At 39.5% G+C, this 26612-nt stretch overlaps 2 protein-coding genes and 2 long non-coding RNA genes across 4 annotated transcripts; 2 read left to right on the forward strand and 2 right to left on the reverse strand.

Annotated features, from left to right (window-relative positions):
• Nucleotides 1–1151: 1151 nt before the first annotated feature.
• On the reverse strand, nt 1152–4179 carry LOC116183240 (uncharacterized). Its single transcript, XR_013340263.1, has 2 exons — nt 3681–4179; nt 1152–3545 (listed from the first exon to the last, which is right to left on the reverse strand). It is a non-coding gene; the product is annotated as an uncharacterized LOC116183240 (long non-coding RNA).
• Nucleotides 4180–8861: 4682 nt separating this feature from the next.
• LOC116183239 (uncharacterized) lies at nt 8862–17738 on the forward strand. The gene is made up of 4 exons (XR_004147815.2): nt 8862–9183; nt 15555–15681; nt 16307–16348; nt 17471–17738. It is a non-coding gene; the product is annotated as an uncharacterized LOC116183239 (long non-coding RNA).
• TDP2 (tyrosyl-DNA phosphodiesterase 2) lies at nt 12991–19589 on the reverse strand. Its single transcript, XM_021528652.2, has 7 exons — nt 19392–19589; nt 19233–19318; nt 16341–16508; nt 15576–15667; nt 14979–15097; nt 14432–14602; nt 12991–13644 (listed from the first exon to the last, which is right to left on the reverse strand). Exons 1-7 carry the CDS (start codon nt 19575–19577, stop codon nt 13363–13365), a joined length of 1104 nt encoding a protein of 367 aa, XP_021384327.1. The 5' UTR covers nt 19578–19589; the 3' UTR covers nt 12991–13362.
• An 11-nt stretch (nt 19590–19600) lies between these two features.
• On the forward strand, nt 19601–25703 carry ACOT13 (acyl-CoA thioesterase 13). Its single transcript, XM_021528654.2, has 3 exons — nt 19601–19738; nt 22673–22857; nt 25005–25703. The coding sequence occupies exons 1-3, from the start codon at nt 19658–19660 to the stop codon at nt 25159–25161; spliced, it is 423 nt and encodes a 140-aa protein (XP_021384329.1). The 5' UTR covers nt 19601–19657; the 3' UTR covers nt 25162–25703.
• Nucleotides 25704–26612: the final 909 nt, after the last annotated feature.

Here is a 26612-nt window from a genome sequence, read left to right on the forward strand (position 1 = left end):
TGGTCAAGTTACTGGACCTTACACAAGAAGTGTTTAATAAAATTTAAGTACAAAATGGGCAGTGGTCATAATTAGATAGTAGAAAGCAAAAAGGTAAAGATAACTTACTTCTACTCACCCTCATTTCTTCTCTGTTTAATCACTGATCTCAAAGTAAGTTTGGGTCAAGATTGTAGCAAGATCTAGATAATGCTGTGATAAAAATTCTTAGTTTTTGCTTTCTGGTCAGATAAAAACTGGTATGGGCTGACACTCCTGCTGCACTGTAGGTGAAGTAAAAGCTTTTTTTTTTTTTTTTTTTGGAGTTTGCAGCATCAGCAGTTTCAGGATGAGCTGTTTCCTGTTCTGTTAAATGGAAGCCTGTGGTGTAAAAATAGGCAGTGCTATATATTGAAAGCTTAAGCCTACTGAAGTTTTACAGATTTAGAAAGTTCACTAATCATTAGCAATTAAAAGGCTGCTTCATTCTGCATAAATTAATCATAATGATGCACTTAACTGCAGGGCCTGCTGAAAATATTTATTTTGAAAAAGTGGTACCAAATTTAATCCAGAAGTGGTGCTTATAGTAACACTCAAGGCTTTTAAACTGCTATAATTACAATTTTTTTCTAAATTACTTATAATTCAGCAAGACTGTGCTACCAGTGTCTTTGCATCTGGTAACTATCAAGCAGGTTCTGAAAGGCAAGAACAGAAAAGCAGTACTTTGAGTTTCTGGAGGACTGAGAGTATATAGTGTTCCCATCAGACTTTCTTACATCCAAGATTACGGCTGAGAACAAAAGGATTGATTTCACATTACTGCAAGAGAGAGTAACACAGTTCTTACTCAGTATCCTGTTCCTGAAATGCTTGGATATTAGAAGGATATCCTGGGTTAAATTCCTTCTAGGTCTGTGCCATAGCAAGGCTTCTGTAATGTTTTATCAGGTTTATACATACTGTGGTTTCACACAAAGCCCCTGAGAGGTGTGTGCATCTCCCTCTTTAAACCTGCAATGTCTGACTTTGTGGGTTCCCATAAATCATTACTGCAAAAGCTTCTTAAAGAGTGTTGGAGGCAGGAGAGTCTGTGTGCTCACACAGCACACCGTGTTAGAGCAGAGACACTGCACAAAGACCTACAAGCTGATCCAGGAAGTCAGAACTCATTAACTTTTACTGCATTTATTACAAGCATCTTTCTCTAAAAAAACAGCAACCAGCTGACAAATGGCCAAGAACAAGTTCCCAAGAAACAAAACATGAACAGATGGAATTCTTTTATTCAGTGCAAAATAATACACACAAATGAAAATATCTGAGATACCGTGAATATAGCCTGGACTTACAATTGTGATAAAATTGATATTTTTATTTCATGAAAAATATCTTTCCTAGCAATTGTGATAATGAAGCACATGTGGCATATGTTAAGCACTAGCTGAATGTTAAACTAACCATTGTTAAATCATTGTCTTTATTCATAAACATTTATTAGTCATAGGTATGTTGTTCTCACTATTCAAATAACCAGTAATCAGTCATTAGCTGGATAGAATTTCAAGTGGAAGTACCTCAAATCTCTAAGGTCTTCAGTTTTTGTGATATCTCCAAAGTGTCCCACTGAATACTTATAAACATATCAACTGAATACTTTCAGTTGATATGTTTACGCTGTGCCTAATATAAATATGTTGGTAAATGATGTAAAAATTCTTATTTTTCTCTCGAACTGGCTTCTCTCCAGATTCTCTGTAATGAGCATAAAGATTCTATCAAATCAAGCCAAAACAAATTAAAAACACTTATTATGCCTCCATCTATGCAAAATACACATGCAAGGAAAACCACCTGATTACTGACTGTGAGTCTGGAGCTAGGAAACTTCTGCCTTTATGAGAATGAGGATTTCTCTGTATCAGTCCCACAACATGTGCCATCACTTGCTTATGGTTTTCATAAAATCAAGAGGCAGATCCTACTATCCTTGCATTAGAAGCATTTCCTTGGTTTTCAGTTTAAAGTTTTGCTTGGAGACATATCTGAAGAAATATCACATTTGCTGTCAAATGTTTTTATATCCTGAGAAGCTCATGGGTAGCTGGTATAAGTACTAAAATAGCTTTTCTTTTCAGTGAGGCTCAGAGAAAGCATGCTATTCTCCCATATTTTTTGAACTGTCTTCCTTGAAATCCATAGACTACACTGCCTTAAATTTTTTGTCATCAACACCATAAACCAAGTGCTAACCTTAGCAATTGTGCCAAACTAGTAGTGAAGATAAATATTTTGCAATTTTCACCTGAACAGTATAGTATTAAAGCACTTACATGGGATTTGAAAGTACTATTCCACACAGAAATGTTCTGCCCTCTTGCACTGTATGTTGTATTTTATCAAGGAGAGCAGGAAAAAAATCAGTACAGGAAAAGATAAGGCCACAGCAATACTGATTCCGTGGTGTTTCATATCTGAAATGAGATTAATAATTACTGACAGCTGTACCCAACTGGAAGTTTGTACAAAGCTACTGGATCCTTTCACTTGAAATAGTCCAGTGCACTCTGGTGCTTTAATCTTCTCTTACTCTCACAATTCAATTCCAGAGACTTCAGCTTTGAATCAAACTAGCTTGGCATATGCACAGTATCCACTAACTAACTAACAGCTATTTTTTAACACCATAAACATAAAAGACGTCATTCTGAATATTTGTTTTAAATTCAAATATTTAAAACACATCATTAATTTTATTCAGGCAAATAGAATTAATTAAACCCACTGACACTGAATTTATAAAAAATACATTGATTTATAGGTTTTATGACTCTCTGGAAATTCACTAAAAGCATAATATGATCCTTTGTATAACTGATTTATGTAGTCTTTTATTCAATACAATATATTAGGTACATATTATTGATAGCTTCCAGCATAAAATAGTGCAAATTGGTGCTTTCATTCAATATTGCAGACTACATACCCACTAAGTGCAAAAAGGGATGGTTTCTTCCTAGCAAAATAAGTCAGAAACTGATTTATAGAGATAATATAGAGCAGTACATATTTATATTTTAATATTTTTACTTTAAATGCTTAATTGTGAAAATCAATGATTAGAAAGACACTCATTATATACAAAAAAGACATCAATAAAAAAGACATTGTATCTGAAGTATCATGGGCTCATACAGATAATACATTTTTACTTACTGCTTATTTGTAAAATCGATTATGGAAAAGACACTCATTATTAAAAAGACACTGGATCTGAAATATTGTGGGCTCACACAGATAATACATGTAATGAATATAAGTGTCAAAGTTGGTGCTATCTTGTTTTTTTCTCTTACTGCAGAAAATACTTTGGCACTAATATTTAGTGCAAGACACCTAAATTCTCCTGCCACTGTTGAAATATTTATGAAAAATTTTTACCACATTAACTGTGCCTTAGAATGACACTCACCTGTATCATAGCTGTGCCCTGAATATGTCGGGGCAGCTCTTGAGTAGTCTCCAATCTCACCATCCAATTCTTCCTTCTTTTACCATCCACTCTTTCAAAAGTTAATTAAAACATCACTTGATGCTATTAAAGAGGAAGGCCATGCCTTTATTTCTACAGTCTAATGATAAAGTACTATCCTAGCATTAATTATAAGCCATATAGAAATTAGGAAAAATAGCAATACCATGAAGTGTTCGTCACCAAATAACATCCCGCACAGGAATAAGGCGCTATCTAATTGCATCTGGCAGAACTCTCACCCCAAATAACTTTCAGTGTCTCTGCTCCTTGGATCCACTGTTCCACTTCCTCTGCTTTTATTCAGTGGCCTAAATTTTGACATTTAATCTCTTTAGGACTATTAAAAAACAAAACAAGCAAACAACAAAAGACACCAACAACCAAAAAAAAACCCCCATATTCAGTACCTCTCTTTGGAGCTTATACCTAGTTTAATAACAATAAACACAAAAACTTCCCTTTCTCTGTGCCAATATTTCTGAAGAATGCATTGTGGTTAAATAAGCAGATAACATGTTAAAAGGGACATTGATACCTGTGGATTCTCAACACTTTTCTTTTCTTACATAGTTTTTGATTGTCATATGCTTTCAATTTGTACTTATTTAAAACCTTGCCTCTCCTTGCAGCAGAATGAATTTTGGCTTCACTGATTGCCTCAATGTTATCTGTGCTGCCCAGATTTTTCTTTCCAAAACCCACACACTGCTGGTGCTTTTTTATTTCTCCTGTGCTCAGAAAAATAAACAAAATTCAACTAAAAGGATCAGACTAACATTAGTCCATGGTTTTTTTTTTTTGAAGTTGAATGGCATTGAAAATGACTCATTTGCTGGCAAAGCACAATACTGCTAAAAAGACAGGAACAACTTCACTGAATACTCAGGTCGCTTAGAAGTCTTTTCAATATTGTCAAAATTAAGCTTGGAGAAAAGATAAACATGTCTTTTCAAAAAGTCTGAGTGTTTGTGGAAAAGTATTCTGATGACTAGAAAAGGTAGACTGTGTGTCTCCTGTTGCTAATACATTTCTTATCTGATAGAAGAGAATTTGGTGATAGTCTTACTGAAAAGGGCTGGCTATGCAAGATGACTTCATCTTATATTTTTATAGTCATCTCATACAGGTTCTCCAGTCTCATTGTTACCATAAAGCTGATTGAACAATTCCTTATGGATTAAAGGTTTTTTTTCCCTAGAAAACTGTGCTGGGAATGAATATAATATAAAATACAATTCTCTTTCTTTATCTTTTCTCTTGCCTGAGAAGAATGAATAAGAAAAGTTCTCTAAATGTGACTTTCAGACATTTTGTGATTTATGTGTGCCCTCCAGAGACAGGCACTAAACCAGACATGTATATGCATTCTCTCTCTGGTTTATTGACAGACACCAAATATATTTTTCACTTCTGCAATTTTTTTATAATATATTCACTTTTCTGCTCTGGACATCACTGCTGAGATTTGGACATCTTTTCTGCCTTCCAGTTACTCCTCCAGCTGACATAAAATGTACCCTTATTTAATATGAAGCAAGTATCATTGTAATTTCAGAAGAAATATAATCTGCATAACCAGTTTTGTACTAGTTCACTGATAGATTTCTGAGTCAGTGTGAAAATATTGTGATTGTTTTGATGATTGGGTTAGGGTATTTGATAATGTAATTTTCATCATCATTGCATGAAGAAGTGACATTTTCTCCTTCTTGTATATACAGATCCTCTCCTCACATACACTAAGGTGAAGTTATATCAATCAAAGAAAATTGAAATTAAGAAAATATCTCCTGCTGTTTTAAGGTGGAGAAAAATATAAGATCTTTATGTCTTAAATCTTGTTTCCATACACACACGCTGTTATCTGGAAAGCTAACAGCTTGTAGAGACTGCTTGTTTTCCCTTCACAGCCAGCATTGCCTTGGGTAAAATAAACTGGAACAAATTTTAGGAGCGCATTGTGCCCAGAGCCCATATAAGATCAAGAATTCAAAGCAGCTCTAGATGACCAACATATACATTTGTCACTGGTCTGCTGCAATGAAGATGACCTGATAAAGATCAAACTATGACAGTTTTTCTTTTGCATTGGCTGCTGTACAGATAGGAACAGTTTCCTGTGGCCAGCTCTCTTCTGCTAGTGGTGCACATAATGGTAATTCCACAGCAAAGCTACATTTCATCTTCATTTTCATCTGAAATATGAGTTAGTCTGTTGTACACAAGGCAGTCATTTGCTACTCGTTTTCCTTTATTGATGTTTAGGAGTTGAAGCATAAAATGATCCTCAAATATAGTAAAAGTGAGGCAACATCTGCCATTGTGACCAGAGCTACAGCAGCACCACAACCACATAAATCAAAGTTTCATTCATTTTGGAGCCAGCTTATAGTAGAAAGTATCCTTAAAATGGAACTCTGTTGTAGTAAAATAAACGCATTGATTTGTCTGCATCTAACAGGGGACTAACGGGGACAAAAGATGACCCTAGCAAACAACAGAACATTAAAGTTTTTCTTACTAATTTGCATTCAAGGGTTTTTCCCCACACCATGTCTTGGAAATAATTTGCAAAATGGTCTTTCCTACATGCTTTTTAATATTTTTCTCACTGAATTAGTACTAACAAAATGAACATAACAAAATGCTGCCATACACAGCAAGAGGAAAGCCAAGGCATTTGATTTATTTGTAAAATTGTAAAAGACAATTGATAGTGTGGATAAGTATTTTTATATGCATTTATTAATTCATAAACTACAGTGTATATCATCTCATCTTTCAACAACAGCTGATGTCTCCATTTTCCTCAAGAAACCCCTGCAGGTTCCATTATAAGAAACATAAATAATATGTTTTAATGAGATATGGATTGATTATGTTGGGAAAGCTGACATTTTCATCCATCATTCTAAATGTTGTTTAATGATGGATTACCCGCCTGCAATTCCTCTGATATGAGATTAAATAAAACATCAGGCTGTTTCAGCAGACTAGACCAAGAAGATGACAATAAATCTGCTTAATTATCGTATCAACAATCTGGTTTTCACTAATAAGGATATTATTATTTCATTTAGACTTGTTCAGGAATCATAGATTATTTTATTTCAGTCAGTCAATGGGAGCAAGTACAGTATTTTATTCTCAAAGTTGCAAAGAACCAAGCTTTAAGAGAGTACAGTACATGCAGCTCAGCAGGCTTCAAGCAGACAGAAGAAAGCTACCAATCCCCTTTCAAACCAAAAATACATTGTGAAAGAACATTTTGTTTTCAACCTAGTTAAGTAATCTGAAAGCCTCAACCGAAGGATACTGTGTGAAAAGCTGATCCGTTGAAAACAGAGTTACTGGGTTCTCTGTGACTTGTGCTTCACCTTGGTTCTGTTGTATATTTATAATAAAGATCATTCAGGTGATTTTTTTGGCCTGAAAAATTAGACTGCAAATAACTGCAACAAAAAGAATCCCTCTTTTTTCCTTGCTTCATGCTAATAAAGCAGAAAGCATGCAAAGTTTATTAGCAGAAGCCTAACACAGAGAGGATTTTTGCCAGCCAGTCCTACTAAACTCCCCTTCCTGGCAATCTAATCAAAAACATTACATTTCACTCAGCACCCTTGTTCTCCTCGGAACGTTTTGTAATGGCAGATAATACTGCAATATGGAGCGTGTCCAGTGCCCAGCAAAGCCACACAGACATGGGGCAACTTTTAATAGCTGAGAAAGTTTCAGTCTTCTACTCCAGACTACAAACCAGTGGAGCAGGTGGTCCACGGAAAACACATCACACATACATATATGATCCCTGCTGCTTTACCAGTTGCTTTTCTGCAAAATAATGAAATATTAAAATACTGGCTCCTCCACTCTCTAAACACCAGAAAGGTGACAACCTTGCAGTGGTAATTTATAATCTGTTCCTTGCGGAAGAGCATTTTTCCAACTCTGCTCCAAAACCTACTTCCCAAGTTTTCATGGACCTGACTCTTTCTCTCTGCTTATGGGCATCCCCAGTTGTCAATAAAATAGAGTTTTCCTCAAAAGCAAAAGAAAAACACAAGACCACTCATACTCTAATTGTGGAAACTCTATACTGAAGTTGCAGGAGAAAGATGAAGAGGAGACGTGTGGAGCATAGAATTTATTTCTTCCTTAGTATTACCACTAGGAGCTAGTGAAGAAATGAAAACTGCTGAGATGAAATGGAAAATTTGCTCCAGTAAAAAATGGCCGTTTCCTGGCTCATGGACCATCAGATAAACTTTGATATGATACACCAAAACAAGGACATGGTACAGTCCATGATGGTGTCATCATGAAAGGATAACCACAAATTTCTCTGCAGTGCTGGACTAATTTAGCTTTAAGGCAAATATGGGGGTGATTCTCATTACTAGTCAAAAAGGCAAAGAGAAATGTCATCTCTTCACTATACAACTGTTTTGCCTTGTCTTTTTATTTCCCCTCTGATTCCCACCTTTTCAATATTTTTTAACAGTAGGCTGTATGACTTTTCCTGAAGATAGTCAAATCTCCCTTGGTGCAAGCTCTGTAAAGATACAATATGAATCTCTGAACTGTAACTCTGAAATTGTCTGACTGCGTTTAAAATTATTTTCATGCTGTGTTGTTACATCAATTTTTATTCCTCAATTTCTGTTATTTCCATGGTTAGGCCACAGTTAGGGAGGCTGAAGTGTGCTTATTTGATGTAAAAATAATTCTTCTAATAATAACACAAAAAAGATCAATGTGAACGTTGTATATTTTTTGATGTTGACTGAGACTCATTGGTGTTGAAAGGGAAGTGTGTGTAGAGAGAGGAAGCCTGGCTATCTGTCCTTACTAAGGCAGCCCCATTTCTCATGCCTTGCAGCCTTCCTGTTGGCAACCGGGGCTGATTTACAGAGCCAGTGGGGGAAGATGATTGCTCTCCAGTGCTTTGCATGCTTCTGAGTTCCTAATTTTACTGACTGGAAAAGTACCAGATATAGCTTCAGATTCTTCTGCAGGAAAAAATATTCACTTGGATACTCTAAGCTGGAGCTTTTTGAACCATCTGTGCAAGTATGCAAAGGGCTCCTTGGTGCAGTGCAGGCTGAGGAAGATAAGCCTTCTGCTCGTCCTGTCAGGAGGTACCTCCCACAACCTTAGTGAAAGCAGGGGAAAGGATGAAAGCAGCAAATGCCCCTCTTTGCTTTCTCTGCACAGCAGTAGCTGGTCCAGTGCCCTTGGCTTTGTCACAAGCAGACTTTCTTTCTTGAATTGCTTGCCAGTCCCATGCAAACACAAAGGCATCAGAGCAAACAGCTCCCAACTGAGAACCCCAGCAGCAGCTCCCATTGCCCATTCTCTGCCTGTGAACTCCAGAAATGCTGTCAAACTGAGGAGCAGACTGAGAAAGCAGATTACTGCAGAGGGCAGAGGCTAAGATGGTATTTCCCTGCTGAGCCAATTCTTGCTCTTCACAACACTGATGAGCTAACAGGTTTAACACTGATGAACTAATAGGCTGAGTGTGATGCAAGCTATCTGAAGGCCATGGAAGCTTACAACCTTATAGCCTGCTAGATCAATGTTGATTCACCTCCAGCTCCTTTCCATAGTAGGTGCACTCACCTGGACAGACAAAGGCCCTGTGAAGCTGCCATCAGCCAGGACAGGTAAGTAATTGCCAGACATCCAGGGGTAATTGGGAGACCTGCAAGCACCAATCCACCAACATCAAATGGTCCTTCTGCCACCCACCTGGCGCTGGTGGCAGGGAAGCCCTGACTCAAGGCATAGCTTGACTGGGAGGTTTGTCCCATTGCAGGGGGCTGCTGCAGCCCTCTGGGCAACCTGAACCCTGCCAGCCATCTGCATGGAGGTGTGGAACATGCACAAGTTTAGTTACCAAACCTTGGTGGGATAGTGTTGTGCTTTTGCAGAAAGACCCTTTTCCTCAACATTCCATCCCAAATGGAAAAAATTCTGACCTGTTTCAACCCAAGGAAGTGTCTGCCAACACTGAAAATGATGATTGCATTCACCTCCAGGGCATCCGAGACAGATTTTTTTTTCCTGATTTTTCAATAACTGGTAGAATTTTTGAAAGCCACAAAAAAAGTGAATTCCCTTTCTTGGACATATTTGTCCAGCCTTGCCAGCTGTACTTGTACACAGTATCTACTGTCCAGGTCCAGGTAAAGCTTCTGCCTCAACAAATGCTTTCTGAGTAGATTTTCATTAGCTCCTCTGTCCCACCAGTAGCAGCATCAGGAAATACTGTACTGCAAAAATTTATCATGGCATGGTGTAATCCTTCCTTTTTGTCTTTAAGTGTTATGATGTCGTATCACTACAGAAACAGTGTAACTTTCATTTCAATTGTAATTAAGCAGCATTTCAGCCCACTGTGCCTCCTGTTTAAGCCTCCTAGTTTCTCAAATGTCAGTGTTACACTGAGGACTTCTCAGTCACTGGGAGTCTCTTTCCTCTGAGCTGATGTTACACAACAAGCTTTGTCTCCAAGAAATACAAAAAATAAAATCTACGCATTTTCATGAATGAACATGTATTATAATCTTAGTGAACAAAAACCTGGGAAATTTACCTGCTATTTCCCACCTTTTTCTTCTTTTTAAATCCACCTATTTAACTCCCTATACATTTAAGTTTCTTTATTTAATTCTAGGTATATATCTTCTCTTTTAGTAAGTTCAAGTTCTTTTCATGTAGGACTGTTTAAGACTGGCTGGGTTCTCAGAAGAAATTGCATCTCTTGATAACTGGATCAAAGAATTAATAAAATAATGCTCCAATTGTACGATTTTCACAAGTACAGGTTACTGTTGATTATTAATTTTCTCACATTCACATTTGTATAAATCCTTTGGACTGTATAGATGCCATAATATTATGCTATTGAATCAAGAAAATAAATCAAATTACAAATTGCAGGCCAAGAAATGTTTTGTTTGGTTTAACTTTGCTGTTTCTACCCCTTTAAGTTTTAGTTGCTGTACTCAGCAAATATTTTACCTTTTACATCACTGATTAAATTAAGAGGCAAATTAATTTAAAGACTCTGACTGCTCTTGATTGTCAGCAATTTAGATGCTTATTAAGTGGTTTAAAGTAAATTTAATTAAAGATGTATTGCTTCACATCCAGTAGTCAGTGAAACATTTAGTGTTCACGTCTTCTTATAAAGTATTACCACTTCTGTAGGTCAAAAATGCTTTCAAAGGATGTATGCATAATTTTCCTAATTTTAAAATAATGACTAACCACTAATTGCACTGAATTGAGTCTTCCTCTTAACTACTGTTTATAGTTATAGAAATGAATTGGCCCATACAAATGTTATGTCTTTTCTTGCTCTTATGCCTCCCCCTCACTATCTATTCCAAAGGTTAAGAAAGACTGCTGATCAAAGGAGGAATCAGTCAATGCTAGAAATGGATCTGGAGTTTAGGCATTGAGATAGATCACACACTACTCTGAATTCTTCTTTTTCCTGCCTTTTTTTATCCCTGATTCAAAAACCTATTTCAGAATAACAGGAGTCAGCCTCCTTCATGTCTTCCAGAATTGTCCAGAAGGTGTAGCCACATAACCAAAAGCAGCCATAATAGAGAAGGCCACATAATCTGGTGTTTCTTGATGAAACACGAGTTGATTGTACTTTTCCCTTCTCAAACACTGTTAGAAAAGTTGAACTGAATTCACCTTCCAGACAAATCTTTTGGCTGGAACTACCAGGGAGGGGGAGGACGTGCAAGCCCTGACAACAAACCCCATGACATTTCTTCAAAGGCTTAGTAAGGAACAAGATTGTCATAGAGCAAGTCATAATGTGTGATCTGTGCCAGCCCCATTTTAAGCCAGAAGGAAAATCCTGGCAATTGTACCTATTTTTCACATTCTTATAGAACTATTTCTTTTGGAACAGAAAGGAGAGATTATGAGCTCAACATGAGTTTAAAAATGTATCAGTGCTTTCTCCCTCCTTGTTTTTGCAGCTGAGTTATTATAAAATAATGGGGTATGTTGAAAGCAATCAAGGATTGGACATCTTTCCCAAAACAGGCTGTTCTCTTTCACCTTTAATAAAAGGAATTTGTTGTTTAAAGAAGTGAAAGCAGAACAGATCTCTGCAGCTGATTTCTGTGCAGATGAATTAACATCCTGAGACTTGCTTGTTTAGTAAGGTCACCTGGGCCTCCTGCTGAATGAAAGGAAAACCACACCCACCTCAGGCCTCCCCGTTCCTGCGACAAGAGGAAGAGCTGGTAAACTTATTCAGGAGAGGTTCAGACTGGACATCAGGATGGATGTCTTTACTGAAAGAGTGGTCAAACACTTTTACTGGCTGTAAATTACTGTCACAGAATGTGATAATGGGTAAGGCTGGAAGTGAACACCAGCAGTCATTTAGCTCCTGGGTCAAGCACAGTCAGTCCACTGGAGCACATTAGTAAGGAGTAAGTTTTAAATATCCCCAGTGAGGGAAACTCCACTCCTCCTCTGGTTGAGCCTGACCCAGTGCTCAACCACCTGCACAGTAAAGAAGTTCTTCATGTTCCAGCTGAATTTGCAGGAACTTCCTTCCTTGCATGTGTTTCCCAAACAAATTAAGTTCCCCAAACCAAGTCTGTTTTGCCCATGAGGATAATTGAGAAGTGTCTTTACCTCAACCCATAAGCTTTCTTGTTTCTTTTTTTTCTGATTTCTTCCTCCCACCTCATTGGGGAAGCGGACTGAGACAGTGGCTGGGTGGCAGACTGGCTACTAGGTGTAACCAAGCCACCACAGTAGTGCAGGAAAAGTACAAGTTGTTTGTAAGCTTTGTGCTCAAGACCAAAGACAAACAACAACAAAAAGAAGAATTTACACTGTCAAACTCCATTCACTTCATGTCACTGACACGTTATTTGTCCATGCCTGTGCACTGAACTTCACATCAGGAAGTTAGGAGGCTTTCCCTTTTACAACACCATTGCACATCTATAAAACAACAGCTTCTACAAGATTGATTACACAGTTCTTAAGAGCAGGAAGGCCTGGATGACCTTCTGCAAAGTCAGCAAGGCCTTGAGTTATTCAGACTTTGCCTAGCAGTTTATAAGAGCTCACTGAAATGCAACACATCTTAATCTGAACCTCATATCCAGGCTAATAAACACCAAGTAAGATATACACCGTCCCAAGCGAACAACTTCCATGCATCTGCCTATATAATTTTTTTATCAAAGAGAAGGCATATTTTTCTTAAATCTGTTAAACAGTAGTTCAATTTCTACTTAAGAAATTCTTATTTTGTGAGAATCTAGTCATTCTTTCCTCAGCTCCTTTACTGTCTTGTCTGAAGGGGTGTGTACATTCAACACAAACTTCAGAAGCTAACACAAAATATCCTACAAAAGACAAGGTCATAAAGGATAATGGGAATGGCTACAAAATAAACAATGAAGGCACAATAAAAGTAGTCTTAAAATAGAAAGAAAGCCTTTATTATGAAATCATAATACATGCCAAAATAAAAATGTCTTTTAAATCACTGAGTATGTTTATGAATTGTATTTACAGGTTTTTCCTGTCATTTTAAAACTAGAATTTATTTAGTTTTGCAGATATTTTAAAAAATAAATATTATAAAACATGATCCAAGAGAAGTTGCATACAATTGGAAAAGGGAAACCTGGCTTGAAACAAAGCCATTCTTGCAGAAGCCAACAACAAAGAACATATTAGGCTTGGAAACTTAAATATGCCCTACCTTAAACTGAGAGAGTAAAATTTTGTAAAAACAAGAATAAATCACCTAAAAACTGAAGATTCAAGTATTTCTTTCTTTTTTATAATATAACATCAAAATTACACAGAATGCCCCAGTGATCACTAGGAAATCTGCCACATTCTAGTTTTTCTAAACCAATTAAGTCCATGCTCCGTGGAATGAAATGCCCCCCTTCCACTGCAGGCCGAAAGTAAATACGGTCAAACCTCATCTTGCACTTGTAGGCTGCATTCAGGTTGGTGTTGGACTGCGTGTCCCAAGTGTAGCGGCAGTGCTGAGGTTTACCCAAAAACTCCCAGGCATCCTTAATGTTGTCAGGCAGATTACCAAGTTTAGTAACCTGAAGGTAGAAAGAGGGAAAAAAATTCCACAAGATAGTGAATTCACAAATTCTCCCTTCAAAAAATAGAACTGAGTTGTCACAGCATTGGATTTTTTTCTGTAAAACGTAAGTTGTTAAAAATCAAAGCTCTTGGAAATGTTTCTAAACTATGGTACTTCTCCAGATACTCTAAAGCAAGACCATTTCCTATAGCACTTTCTAAATCCAAAACACATTCCAAAATAAATGTTCAGCTCTGAAATGTTGAGGTGTAGGGGCCAACACCATGTTTCCTAAATAGTCATTCCAGTTAACTGCAACAGAATTTCATTATAGGGAGAGGTGAAACACTGACCTTCTAGTAATAATGCACGTATTTCCCTTTTAGTATCAGCAGCCAAAAACTGCTAATTTTGAATACCTTGACTGCCAGGGATTAAGGTCTATTTCTCCAGAGCACCCTCTTCCTTCATTGATTCTGAGAACTGGAGAGTTAACAAGTAAAGACCAGGTTCTCAAAATAAGATGTCTTTGAAGTCAAAACTTCCATCAAATCTGCCTGCATCTGCTCAGATACAAGTATTATTATTAAAGTATTTTGCTATTGGGAAGGGGTCTCCATACATATCACTTCAGCCATAACAGCTCTTATTTCTACTTAGTCACGGTTCCACACCTTAAGAATGAGTGTTGAATATCTCTGTTCTGGTTGAGTAGGTAATTTCTCATATAGATAACAGAAAAGCCTGAGAAGGTTTTGTCAAAACACCTTCTCTAAATAACAAAGTTGCTTATTTCTATTTACCTCGCTATCTCTGAGGTTTGTATCCCCTCCAAATATAACAGTGGTGGACTCAGACTGCTTCTGCATTTCATTGAACACTATTTGCAGCTGCTTTATACGCTCCTTGGAGTGATTTTTAGTGCTTTCCAGATGGGAGGTCATAAGGCAAAGTTCAATACCAGATATGCTCACCTATGTGCGAAACAAAGAGGCAGGGTTAGTATCCACATCACAATAAGCTCAAAGACAAAACCTAATCACAAAGCAAATTACTGAATGTCAGAGCTCTGGTTAATATTAGTTTTACATTGAAGAAAAGGGGCTTACAGGAGGGTAACAGGCTTTTAGTTTTGTTTTCACACGTTATGAGACTTGAAAACAAAGTATGGTAAGTAACTTGCATAAAAGATATAGGTTTGTCAGTATCAAATGCAACTGGGTTTGTATGCTTGGAGAAGTTTTTCTGCTCTTTGAGACTGTCATAAAGAAAAATCCAGTTCAGCCTTTCCTGGGATTTTCCATTTGGAAGACAGAAGTACAGCTGCTTAGTACATCCTGACTCACTCACATGCACAACTAAAAGGTTCCTCTTCATGGCAGTCGTTGGAAAAGGTATTATGTCATGTTTCAGTAGCTTCACTCTTGATTTCTTTAACATTACAGCAGTGAAATACTCATCTATGTTACCTACAGAGGACCAAGAAAATAAATGTTTCAGGACATCTTCTGCTGTGCCACAGCAGAACTGCCATAAAGCAGTTAAGGTTCTGAAAGAGACCCTTTTACCACAGCCTGTGAGAATATATGTTGATTTTTAAGTCATCAGTGAAAAGTTGCATAATAACGCTCTGAATTTTTTCATATTTTTTAAATGCAAATACCCAGAAAAGTTACTTATCTATGGCACTTTTTTACTACCCTTCCTACCAATCTTTCAAAATGCAAAAAGAAACACACAGGAAAATGCCAGAAAAGCAAGCTTTTCACATGCATAATTTGCATCAAGCTACATGCTGATACCAAAACACAGAAACACCAAGCACTTCCTTCTTCACTTTACTCTTTATATTATTTTAAATGGTTGGAGGTTTTGGCAAGAGAAACAGAATAAACCCAAACTTTGTTTTCTGGTTTTTGTCTTTAGTACCTGAAAGTTTTTTCTTACCTGGAATAATAGCGTAATTGCCTGCTTTCATCTGGAGAAGAGGAAGATGTGGTGGGATGACCTCCTGTAAAAACACAACATCCGGACTGTATCTGAAATCAGCAAGGCAAGAAAAATTTCAATTAATTACTGAGAATTAGTATTGCAACACTCTGAGGTCAAATGGATCAAAGCCAGGGATTTCAGGTGCACCTTGCCCTCATTTTATTAGGTCTTGTAAGAATCAGCTCTTTAAAGAAGAAAAAAAGCTATCTGCATTGTATTTAGCAGCACATAGACACCCACCATTATTAAAAGGGAGTAAACAATTGTTATTATGAACATTAAACCAATATGGTAATAAAATGCATGACTTCCTTCTGCCATGACCTTGCAGGTTTCACATAACTACATAACATGAGAAATTCAGCCTAAGCAGATGCAATGTAGCTTTGAGACATGTTTTACGAAGATTCTCATGTACAGGATGCAATTATGAACTATGTTCATGATGTATGATTGCAACTTGAACAATATTGCTCATTATTAGACTTTTAAAGTAGCCATCTCAAAATATTTAACCTCTGGGATGCTGCATAGGTTCACACCTTTTACAGTCAGCATAACAACTCTCAGCTATTTAGCGTTTATACAGTGATTGATCTGTTGCACCTAACATTAAGATAATTGGGACATGAAGATTTGTAAATTCTTATATCAAGAAGTTTTGGTTTTTTTTCTGTTGAATCCAGGTACCTGACAATACAAAGAGGAGGTTGTACTTACAGTGCCAGGTATGTACAGATTCCTCTAGCTCGATCTTTCACATTTCCTAGATCCAGCCCATCAATGTTCCAGGTGATCAGCGAGAAGTTGCTATCATCTTCTTTTTGCGGTGTGTCTTCACTGTTGACACCAGCAGTGCTTGTAGTTGCATCTGCAGTGAGGTCAATGCTAAAGAGAGAGTGTATTTGTTTGTTAATACGTGTAACACTAACCTATCTGTGATTGCCTCACTTATCTTCTAAAGCATGTATTGATCTCACCATTGTTTAAAAACACAGTACCTAAACATACAGGGCTGTGGTACACAGGTGAAGTAAGGGGTTTTTCCTCCTGCTTGTAGATGGAAGATAACATTTACCATTCGGATGTAAGTTAATCAGATGGTAACCAATGAAATCCAAAGCACTTGAGTAGTTCAATTCATTCCCCACAATCCCACTTTCTCCGTGTGTTTCAGGAACAGACTGCTTCCAAGTGGGTTCCCCATGAGGTCACAAGTCCTGCCAGCAAACCTTTTCCAACATGGGCTCCTCTGTCCATGTGCCCACAGGTCCTGCCAGGAGCCTGCTCCAGTATGGGCTTTCCATGGGATCAGCCTTCTTCAGGCACCCACCTGCTGCAGTGTAGAGTCCTCCCTGGGCTGCAGGTGGATCTCTGTTCCACTGTGGTCCTCCAATGGGCTTGCAGGAGCACAGCTGTTTCACCATGTTCTGCACATAGGCTGCACAGGAATCTCTGCTCCTACAGCTGGAGCACCTCCTGCCCCTCCTTCTTCGCTGACCCTCGGTGTCTGCAGAGATTTTTTTCAGTTCTCTTTTCTGCTGCAGGTGCTGTCGTGCAGCAATTTTTCAACCTTAAGTCCATTATTCCAGAAGCACTATCACCACCGCTGATGGGCACAGCATTGTTCCACAGCGGGTCTGCCTTGAAGCCAGCTGACCTCGGCTCTGTTGGATACAGAGGAAGCTTCTGGCAGCTTCTCAGAGGAGCCAGCCCTGTAGCCCCTCACTACCAAAACCGTGCCAAGCAAACCTGGTCAAAATAGTGGTGATAACACACTGATGTTTTTGTTGTTGCTAACTAGTTGCTACCTCAAGACAAAGGCTTTTCAACTTCCTGTGCTCTGCTAGGTGCATAAGACGCTGGGAAGAAAGACGACGAGGTGAACTGACCTGAACTGGCAAAAGGAATATTCCGTACCATAGATCATCATCTTCAGTAAATGAACTTGGAGGCAACTGGCCAGGATGAGCTAACTGCTGCTTAGAGATGGGCTGGGCATCAGTCAATGGGTGGTGAGCAATTGTACTGTGCATCACTTACCTTTCTTGGCTTCCATTTCTCTCTCTCTTTTTGTTTTCTCTAATTTCATTCTGCTGTAAAACTGTTCTACCTCAACCCATGGGTTTTATCTTTTTTTTTTTCAATTCTGTTTCCCACCCCACTGAGAGGGTGGTAGTAAGTCAGGGTATCCAAGTGAGTGGCTATCTGGGGTTTGTGAGAACCCCAGCCTTGTTTTGGGGCCACATGTGGTGGTAAAATTCCTCCTCCAACCCGTGCTTCCAAAGAAAAACTCCGCAGGCTTAGCTGTTCGGTCTCAAGGCAGTTTATTGCTAGTTATCTAACAGATTATGTTCTTGGACTGCGGCTATTTGATCAGCGGCCTGGGTAGAGGCACACACACACCCTGACATCCTCTCTATCTGCTGTCTTCTTCATCTCTCCCCCCGCCCAGGGCTGCTGCTATCTTTTATAAGATATATTACGTATAACATGTTTACAATTATTCCCCAATACCTACTACCTACGTTGCCAAGTGTTTTTCTACTCTAAACCAATCTGTGAGTGCCAACATCACCAAGAACATGGAGGTAAGGAAGAAGAAGGAAGAAGGATGGGTTCAGCCCACTTTCCTCCATCTTAGAACTTCTGACCCCCATGTACAAAGTGAAAACCCCCCTGTACATGTGCTAAACCCCCCCTGTACAATACTAAAAAAATTTCCCCTCTACTTTGTAACTACTTATACTATACTATCTAACCTTTTGTGATTGCTTGTTCCACCTCCAAAGCCGGCAATTCATTCCATGGCTCAAACCCAAAACCACAGCTGTTTTTCAGCTGTCTGCCAGGGTCTAGAATGCTTCTGACCAAGGCTTGGAACCTCTAAAAATGTCTGAGAGACATTTTGAGTTCCCACAGGGTTAAACCACAGCAGGCAGGGATCTGGAAAAGTTCAATTCTACATACAGATCAATACACTCAGTACATCCTCAGTGTGCTGTGAGATGGTGTATGTAAAACACAGATGTTACATCTTGACTATGACAGGTACATTTAACAAGGTGTGCATGTACATGCCAGTTTTATTTATAGAAATAAAAACATGCATGTTTTTATTTCTGTAATACAAATATGCATAATTTACAAATATACACGTGTGTGTATGGTCAAATCCTCATACATATCACTGCACAACACAAGCCAGTGTGAAGAAAATGTGCCTGTGCCTTCTCCAAAAGGTTCACAGCCCACCAGTCCAGAGGATCCACAAAGGGAAAACGCAGCCCAAAATCCCAAGAGCCTCTCCGCGGGAGACAAGCGTTGGGAAAGGACGAGAAGGGGAGCAGAGAAGGAACAGGAACCACCTGCCTCGCTCAGCCGAGGCGCGATCCCGGCGGGCGGGGAGCGCTGCTCGCCAAATTCCGCCTCGGCCTGGCCGTGGCTCTCCCCGAGTGTGGGAGCCCCAGCGCCTTCCCGCCGAGGGGAACCTGCCTCCCCCACTGGGGAGGAGAACCTGCTTCCCCCCGGGCAGGAGAGCCTGCCTTCCCCCCGGGGAGGCTCCGCTGCCCGGCCCCTCCGCCTGCCACCTCCCCCGTCCCCGCCACCTACCAGCCGCCGGTGTCCGCGCAGGCCGGGCCCGCCCCGCCCGGCGCCTCCGCGTCCCGCGGCGGGTCGAAGTAGGCGTTCAGCGCCGTCTGAAACACAGGGGCGGCTGGCAGGGAGGGGCCGCCGCCGGGCAGCCCCGCGGCCCCGCCGGCCCGGCCGTACCTCCATGTGCCAGTCGCTGGCGGCCAAGAAGCGGCGCGCCACGGCCTCGTCGCTGCTGGTGATGGCGGCGAACTCGGAGCACAGCACCTTCCTGCGCTTGGCGGCGGACAGCGCCTCCTCCTCCTCCCGGCGCTGCTCGCGCTCCGCGGGCGGCGGGGCGGGCGCTGCCTCGGGCCGCCGCTCCATGGCCGCGGCGGAAGGCGGGGCGGCGCCGCCCGCCGGGGTTGCCGTTCCGGGGCGCGGGCGGAGGTCGGCGGGGCGGCAGCATGGGGCTGACGGCGGAGAGCCTGAAGGAGGCCATCAAGTACATGGTGGAGTCGAAGGGCTTCGACCGGGTGCTCCGCAAGGTACGGGCACTCGGAGGCAGGGCTGCGGGACGGCTGGTCTGTCCCCTCGGGAGTAGCGGGCCGAGCCGGGCTCGGGGGCCGGGGGCCGGGCCGGGGGCTGCAGGGCCGGGCGGGCTGCGGGCACGGCAGGAGCCCGGTGGTGCAGGCTCGCCGGTGCCTCCCCGCATCCCGGGCCTCGCGCCGTGCTGCTAACACGGGGTAGAAAACAATTGTTATGATAATTACTCAGTTGTTATTCAGTAACTCTCGTTAAATACTCCAGTTGCTTTCCAGCAGCTCTCTGAAGGTGGCTGTACTGAATAACCTTCAGGAGTCATTCAGCAGGTGGCATTCTTTCCTTCGCAGTACGTGCGAAGCCACTAACTTCCAGGACCGTGAAATTGTGAAATAAACTCTTCCCTGTTTTATATTAGAAAGATGCCTCATTGTGACACCTGCTGAGCTTGAAGTCAGGCTGAAAGCACAACACACACCCCAGGGCTCTCTGAATTTCTACACAAGGCCTTACACTATACCTTCACTGCACATTCTGGTGTAAAGAAATGTGATTGACTGGTACTGCTACAGTGTCATGCTACATTATGCTAAAAAAAAAATTGAAGCTACTGTTAATTTACACTGCAACCTGTATAGTATGCAATAGCATAGGTGCTGTCTAGGAAAGTTCTTGTTCTAGAAGAAGTTTCAGTGTTCTTATTAAATTTTCACTTTAATTTTTATGTGTTTGTGTAACCGTGACATGGAGTGATGGAGTAAATATATCTAAGAAAATCAGCCATGTAAAAACTGATATGCTTTACATTGTAGAGGTGCAAATGATATATTGGAAGCAGTGCTTTTTGTTGACAGCTCCAAGATCTGATACATTTAATAGAAATCAACTTTTTGCAAAGTAATTCTTAGTCTTGTTTTTCCAAGATATGTTGGTGAGTATAAAGTTTTTAAAAAATGTATAAAGCTTTAGGAAGATAGTTTATATATTTATAGAGTCCATATAGTTCTTAGTCACCACTTCACTGTGATAACTTTACGTTCCTTTTAAATCCTGATAAATGGTGAGCAAATATTAGCATTTCAGCTTGTAAAGGTAACTGGCTAGAAGTGAGCCTTGGGAGACAGGCTTCCAGTCTGGCTCTGGAATACTTTCAGATTTTTCCTACAACCTTCTAGAATTAGGATGTTAGGAATCTGATCATAATAAAAATAAAAGTACAGTTGTGTTTGAGTTAAAAGTAACTGCTGCTTTTCTGGGAGATACCTGAAATCTCTTACCATAATTAAATGACTCAAGGTTTTTCTTATACTGGAGAAGACGCATTTTAGTCTGAAACCTTTCACCTCCAGCCTCACACTTAGTTTCTGGTGTAACTCCTGTGTGGTATCGACCCAGGGTTTAATGCCTGTGTTTAAAGCCTGGAAGCTGAAGCTGTTCCCCAAGGCAGACACGTGGGAGGGCAAGCGCAGCAGGGCTGGGAGAAGCACAGACTAGCAGCTCTAGCTGAGTAGGTCCTGGAAGTATTCAAGTACTGAACTATTTTCATCAAGGAGAGCAGGCACATAGTGCCAGATCAGAGCAGTGACAAATGGGACCAGATGCTTTCCTTGCCTCACTGGTGGGGTGGGGCACCAGTCCCTGACAGGAATGGAAGCAATCTGCTCCCAGTGTTGAACATCAGTAAAGTGCTTCTTAGAAATTCTGTCAGAAGCTCGGGCCTCCAGTGCAGTGCAGCATGCCTGCTTTAGGATTTCATTGGGGTTTTCATTGATACAGGTGCTATTTCTATATTTGACCATTGCCTCAGTTTAATACCAGTTTTTTTTCCATTATAAGACTGTACTACATCATCCTTGATCTTGTATCATTTGTCTGCAGAATTTGGATAAACTTTGGTTTATCAGAAAGGGTGAAACTCAGCTCTTGCATTGCATTATAAATAAGGAACAATGAAACTGGAAACATTTCAATCTTAATACCTTTTAAGATGAAAAAATATTTAACTCAGCTGGTAACAGAATGGAAACATTCAAGTTTAAAAAAGCCCTTGTAAAAAACCTGAAAAATAGTAGGAATAAATATGATAAATATGTCTACATTTAAATTTTAATAGTCTAAAGGCACTTAAAAGTCTTAGTTATACATGTAAATATATGTGGAATTTATCCCAGTTTTGCCTGTGCTTTCAGGCTTTTAATATAGTGCTACTAACTGAAAAAAATTAAATAGAGATTTTCAAATACTGAATTGCAGTAACTTCTTGTCTCAAAATTCCAGCTTATTGTGTTGGCTACACGGGGAAGCATGGTATCATAGGTGAGCTGTAATTCTGGATTTACCACCAGTGGGCTGGAATAAAAGTGTATACGCAAATAATGATGCTGTAACAGTGTGATACAGCCTTGGATACTTCTACTCATGAATATGAATTTCCCATCAGAGAGGCCAATCTATTAGCATTTCCAATGCTCATTTCAAAATACTGATTTTTATTGAGGTTGCTCTTATGTGATTAATGAATTACTGGTGGTCTCATTTCCATTTTGTGAGCTACAACTATGGTACACACAGATGCTTAGAGCAGTTTTGTGTTCCCTCTAATCTGGTCTTTTACTTATGGATTAAAGCAAAAGAAAAAACTGAAGACAGTTTTCTCCTAAGGAATTCCTGACAGCATGGCACATATTGAAGTTCTGTTAAGATGTCAGTTTAAATATTTGTCTGCATTAGAAGTAAACATTTTTCTAAAGCAACAGTCTTCTGCTCAAAATTAATGGAAATATCTAATGGAACAGTTGAATTACTCTCTTTTCCATATTTTAATTTGTCTCATGAGTCTAGAGTCAGAAAAAATTTACTTTCAGTTTGATTGAGGGCAATATTAGGTGTTGGTACTACTGTCACTCACTAAACATTTTATTCCTTTTTTGGTTATACAGGTGAAACTTCAATCTGCAACTCCTGGAAAAGTTGTTTGTGAAATGAAAGTAGAGGAGGAGCATACAAACAGAGGTGGCACATTACACGGAGGTTTGACAGCCACCCTTGTGGATGTGGTGTCAACAGCAGCATTGCTGTGCACAGAAAGAGCAGCGCCTGGGGTCAGTGTGGACATGAACATCACGTAGGTATCATCCACTATGGTTACCAAAGACATTTCTTCCTCTATTGACTCCATTTGACATCTTATCTGTGCTGTGGCACTCACTAAAAATGGGTGTTTTCTTTGGTTTCAGAAGTCGTGTTTTGATAAATTAAAGCAGTTGCATGTGTATTTTTGGAGACTGCCATTTGGTTTCAAATTTTGAGTTGGACCTTCTTAAGCTTTTATTTGTTACATGTATTGATGAGACAGTGCCCATTCCTTTATACAATGTAAAGGGATGTTGATATGTCAACAATTTTACTCCTAAGAAATTGGTTTGGTTTCAGTTTTTCCTTGTGCAGGTATGTTAATGTCTCCTCAAGTAAGCAGCTTTCTATAAACCCTTTTTTTAGTATTATTCCATAAACCAGAGAAAAATATTAAAGCAGGAAAGAGTTTACCTCTGTTTGTGTAGAGAGGGTGAATTACAGATTAAATCAGAATTTCTCAGTGGAAGACAAATCTCTCTGCTCTAGGTTATTTTAAGGTAGTTTTATATTGAGAATAATTCTTGCTGTAATGAAAATTCAAAGCACGGTGTCTTTTAAAAAACCAATTGATCTGAAACTTTCTTTGATCATGCTATTGTAGCTTGTCAGCTTTGCTTCATTACTTTTAATGAAGAGATTATGACCAATTGGAACTAAAGTAATCCTACTTGGAATAACTAGCACAGAGCATTAAAAATGTTAAAATAGTAACCCCTCAACAATACTACCTTAAAAAAAAAAAGCTTTACTGAGTGTGTGGGGAATGATCTGTATCTTTACCAGGTTTCCTCCTTTCTCTCCCAGCACCTTCTGATTTCTCCACTAGGCAGATGGGAGATTAAGCATCTATTTAAGCTTCATGCTACCACCGCAATGACTAAGATCTTACTGGAAATTAAAACCTAAAATTCTCCTGTTATTATGTTTTTTTTCCTGCAGTAGTATAACAAGAGGCCAACATCTGAATTATTGACACTATCAGTTATGTTCACCCAATTACATAAGGGCTGAAATCTTAAGAAAGTGCTGTCTCTGGAGGAGATCCAAAATTACCTTTAGGCAATGTTACATGAAGCAATATTAATATCTTTTTTTTTAACTTGGACTACTGCATTCATTGAACAAGTGAGATTGGATATCAAATATTGTTACAAGAACTTTTTTCCTTTTTGGGAAGGAGCTTTTTAAAAAGTTGTCATGAGGAAGCTATTTCAGTAATGGAAAGAACAGAGAGAAACAGAGAATTTTTTTTTTTTTTGGTAACCACAAGAGGATCAGCAGCAGCTTCTGGAAATGAGACAAGGCTGAAATCCTGCCCTTGTCAAGCAATAAAGCTGGTACTACATCAGCATTAGGCGTGACTGACATTCTTGTGACATGGTGTTGTGTATAAAAATGGACTAGTTGATAAAATTTATCTCGACAAGATTTAACATCCAGCAGTTCTTAATTTTCCTCTGCAGCTCTGACATTTGAATATTGTTCCCTTACCTCAAATCATGGTTGAATCATGTTTCTCCTAATTCTTCCCAGCAGAATTCTTTGTGCAGAAATTTCTTCCTATTCCCCAAAGAGTGTGTTTTAAAAGCACACCCTTCTGCTCACGTAAATAAAAGCAAAGCTTTGTCTAATGAATGGAAACAACATTTAAGGGCTGCCCAGATTTCCATTACTTTCCTCTAACCAGGGTATGGGAACAGTTAACCTATGCTAAGTTCCATACAGAAATTACCTTCTGGAGCCTTTGACACTGTCATTTTACAGCTGAAGCAGCCAGACTAGTTTAGAAAGGCTGTAGGAAGCCAGAAGTAGTTGGAATAGGACTTGGAGCTGAACTTTTACTGAAGTCTTGGATACCTCATTGTTTCTGTTCCAAAACAAACTTTTCCTCAGAACCAAGCCAATGGGTTTCTTTCTAGCCTCCATTTTCTCAGAGGACTCTTATACTTACTTCCCACTGCCAGTAGTTAGAGGAGCTCAAATCCATAAATGAGGGTTTGCAAGTAGGCAGGCATATAGAGATGTGGCTTTATTACCCACTTCTGCTAATTCCTTCATGATACTATAAAATGCAGGAATATTCTTGGGTTTATCCTCTGTACAGTTGCTTACCTGTCCTTTTTTTCTTCCTTGAAGATACACTTCTGCTGCTAAGATTGGAGAAGACATACTGATTACAGCTCAGATTTTGAAGCAAGGAAAAACTCTCGCATTTGCCACTGTGGATTTAACAAATAAGGCTACAGGAAAGTTAATTGCACAAGGTAGACATACAAAGTTCTTAGGAAATTAATATGAAAAAATATTCTAAATAATAGTGTTGGACTTCAGAATCCCATTCAGAATTATTTTCTCACTTATACAAAATCATCTGCACAAAATTGTGATAGTCTCTATCAAGTGAATTTGTCTCACTTCTATAATAAACAAATAGATTTCTTAATTACCACCAGAATTACAACAGCCCTGGGTTTAGGATGAACAACAGAGTGCAACAACATAGGGAGGCACCTGGCTTTTTTTTGGTCAAGATAGCAGAAGGGAAGAGCCTTTGGACCAGCCATATGGTTAACCAGCATGACTGCATTTTAAGAGATCTGCTTTCTCTACCTGTAGTGTCATGTGACAAAGTAAGCCTGTCTTCAGGCCTGTCCCAGTCACACTCAAACACCACTAGAAGTCCTTCCAAACTGTACTTGTTCCTGGGTATGGTAGTACAGATTTCCTGTAACATCGTCCAGAACTGGTTGGGAAGTGCAAAGCAGGCTAATGCAAAATGTAATTTACTGATTCTGTAATAAACTAAGAAGTATTCAATAAAGCTTTCTGAAACTACCTTTTTAAAGATAGTTTTTCATAGTTTTGTAGCCTCCCTGCACCAAGTAAAGGCTTGTCAGCATGGAGTAGTTGAGAGGGGGTGTGGTGGAACCCTTGTACACAAACACATCCAAGATGTCATCATCTCCCTCTGATCCTGGAACATGAAAATACGGGTATATCATGTGGCTTTTCACCTCTCCCTAGCTGAGGTGGTTATATTTGTTTAAAATCCATCAGCTGCATGTTACAGATGTGAAAAAGTAATTTTGGTGAGCTTTCATTCAGGCTAAGGCTGTAGATTATCTGACCTGGGTTCAATGTGGTCGAGTTAAGCTGCTGTTCATCAGGTGAAGCCTGGTCTCCTCTTGCACTGTTGTGGACGGCTTAACTGCTTTCTTTAAACTATTGACAAATGATCCATGGCAGGGTTATCAAGCTGTAATAAGAACAGCAATGCTATATATGCAGTGCATGTTTTTCTCCTCTAGCAAAAAGCTGATCTATGCTAGTAAAGGGCAAGTGTAAGTCCTTTTTGTTGTGGAAGTTGAGTCAGTCTTCAGTTATTTGGCTTTTGTGATGAGCAGTTAGGGTTTTCTTCTGTGCATTCCTAAACCTAAAGAAGTAATTTTCAATTAATTAGGTGACCTGTTCATGCAGACTGATTTTCAATACAAACTTGTGCAAGTTTACTAATGTGTCATTAATCTTTCCATAATATAAGTGGATAACTAATCCTTCAAAATATCTACAGTGGGCTCAGGCTACCAGCATGTATTTTTGCTGCAAGTTTAGAACACTTTTTCATGATACATACATTCTCAGAAAAGCTTTTTCTCTGGGGCTGCCTCTGAAGCATACAGGGCTTACATGCCTGTGGCTAGTTGAACTTTTAATAGTAGCATCCTCTCTTTAGCAGTACATTCA

The sequence above is a fragment of the Lonchura striata genome, chromosome 1, assembly GCF_046129695.1.
Source record: "Lonchura striata isolate bLonStr1 chromosome 1, bLonStr1.mat, whole genome shotgun sequence".
In the NCBI taxonomy this organism is placed as follows: Eukaryota; Metazoa; Chordata; class Aves; order Passeriformes; family Estrildidae; genus Lonchura; species Lonchura striata.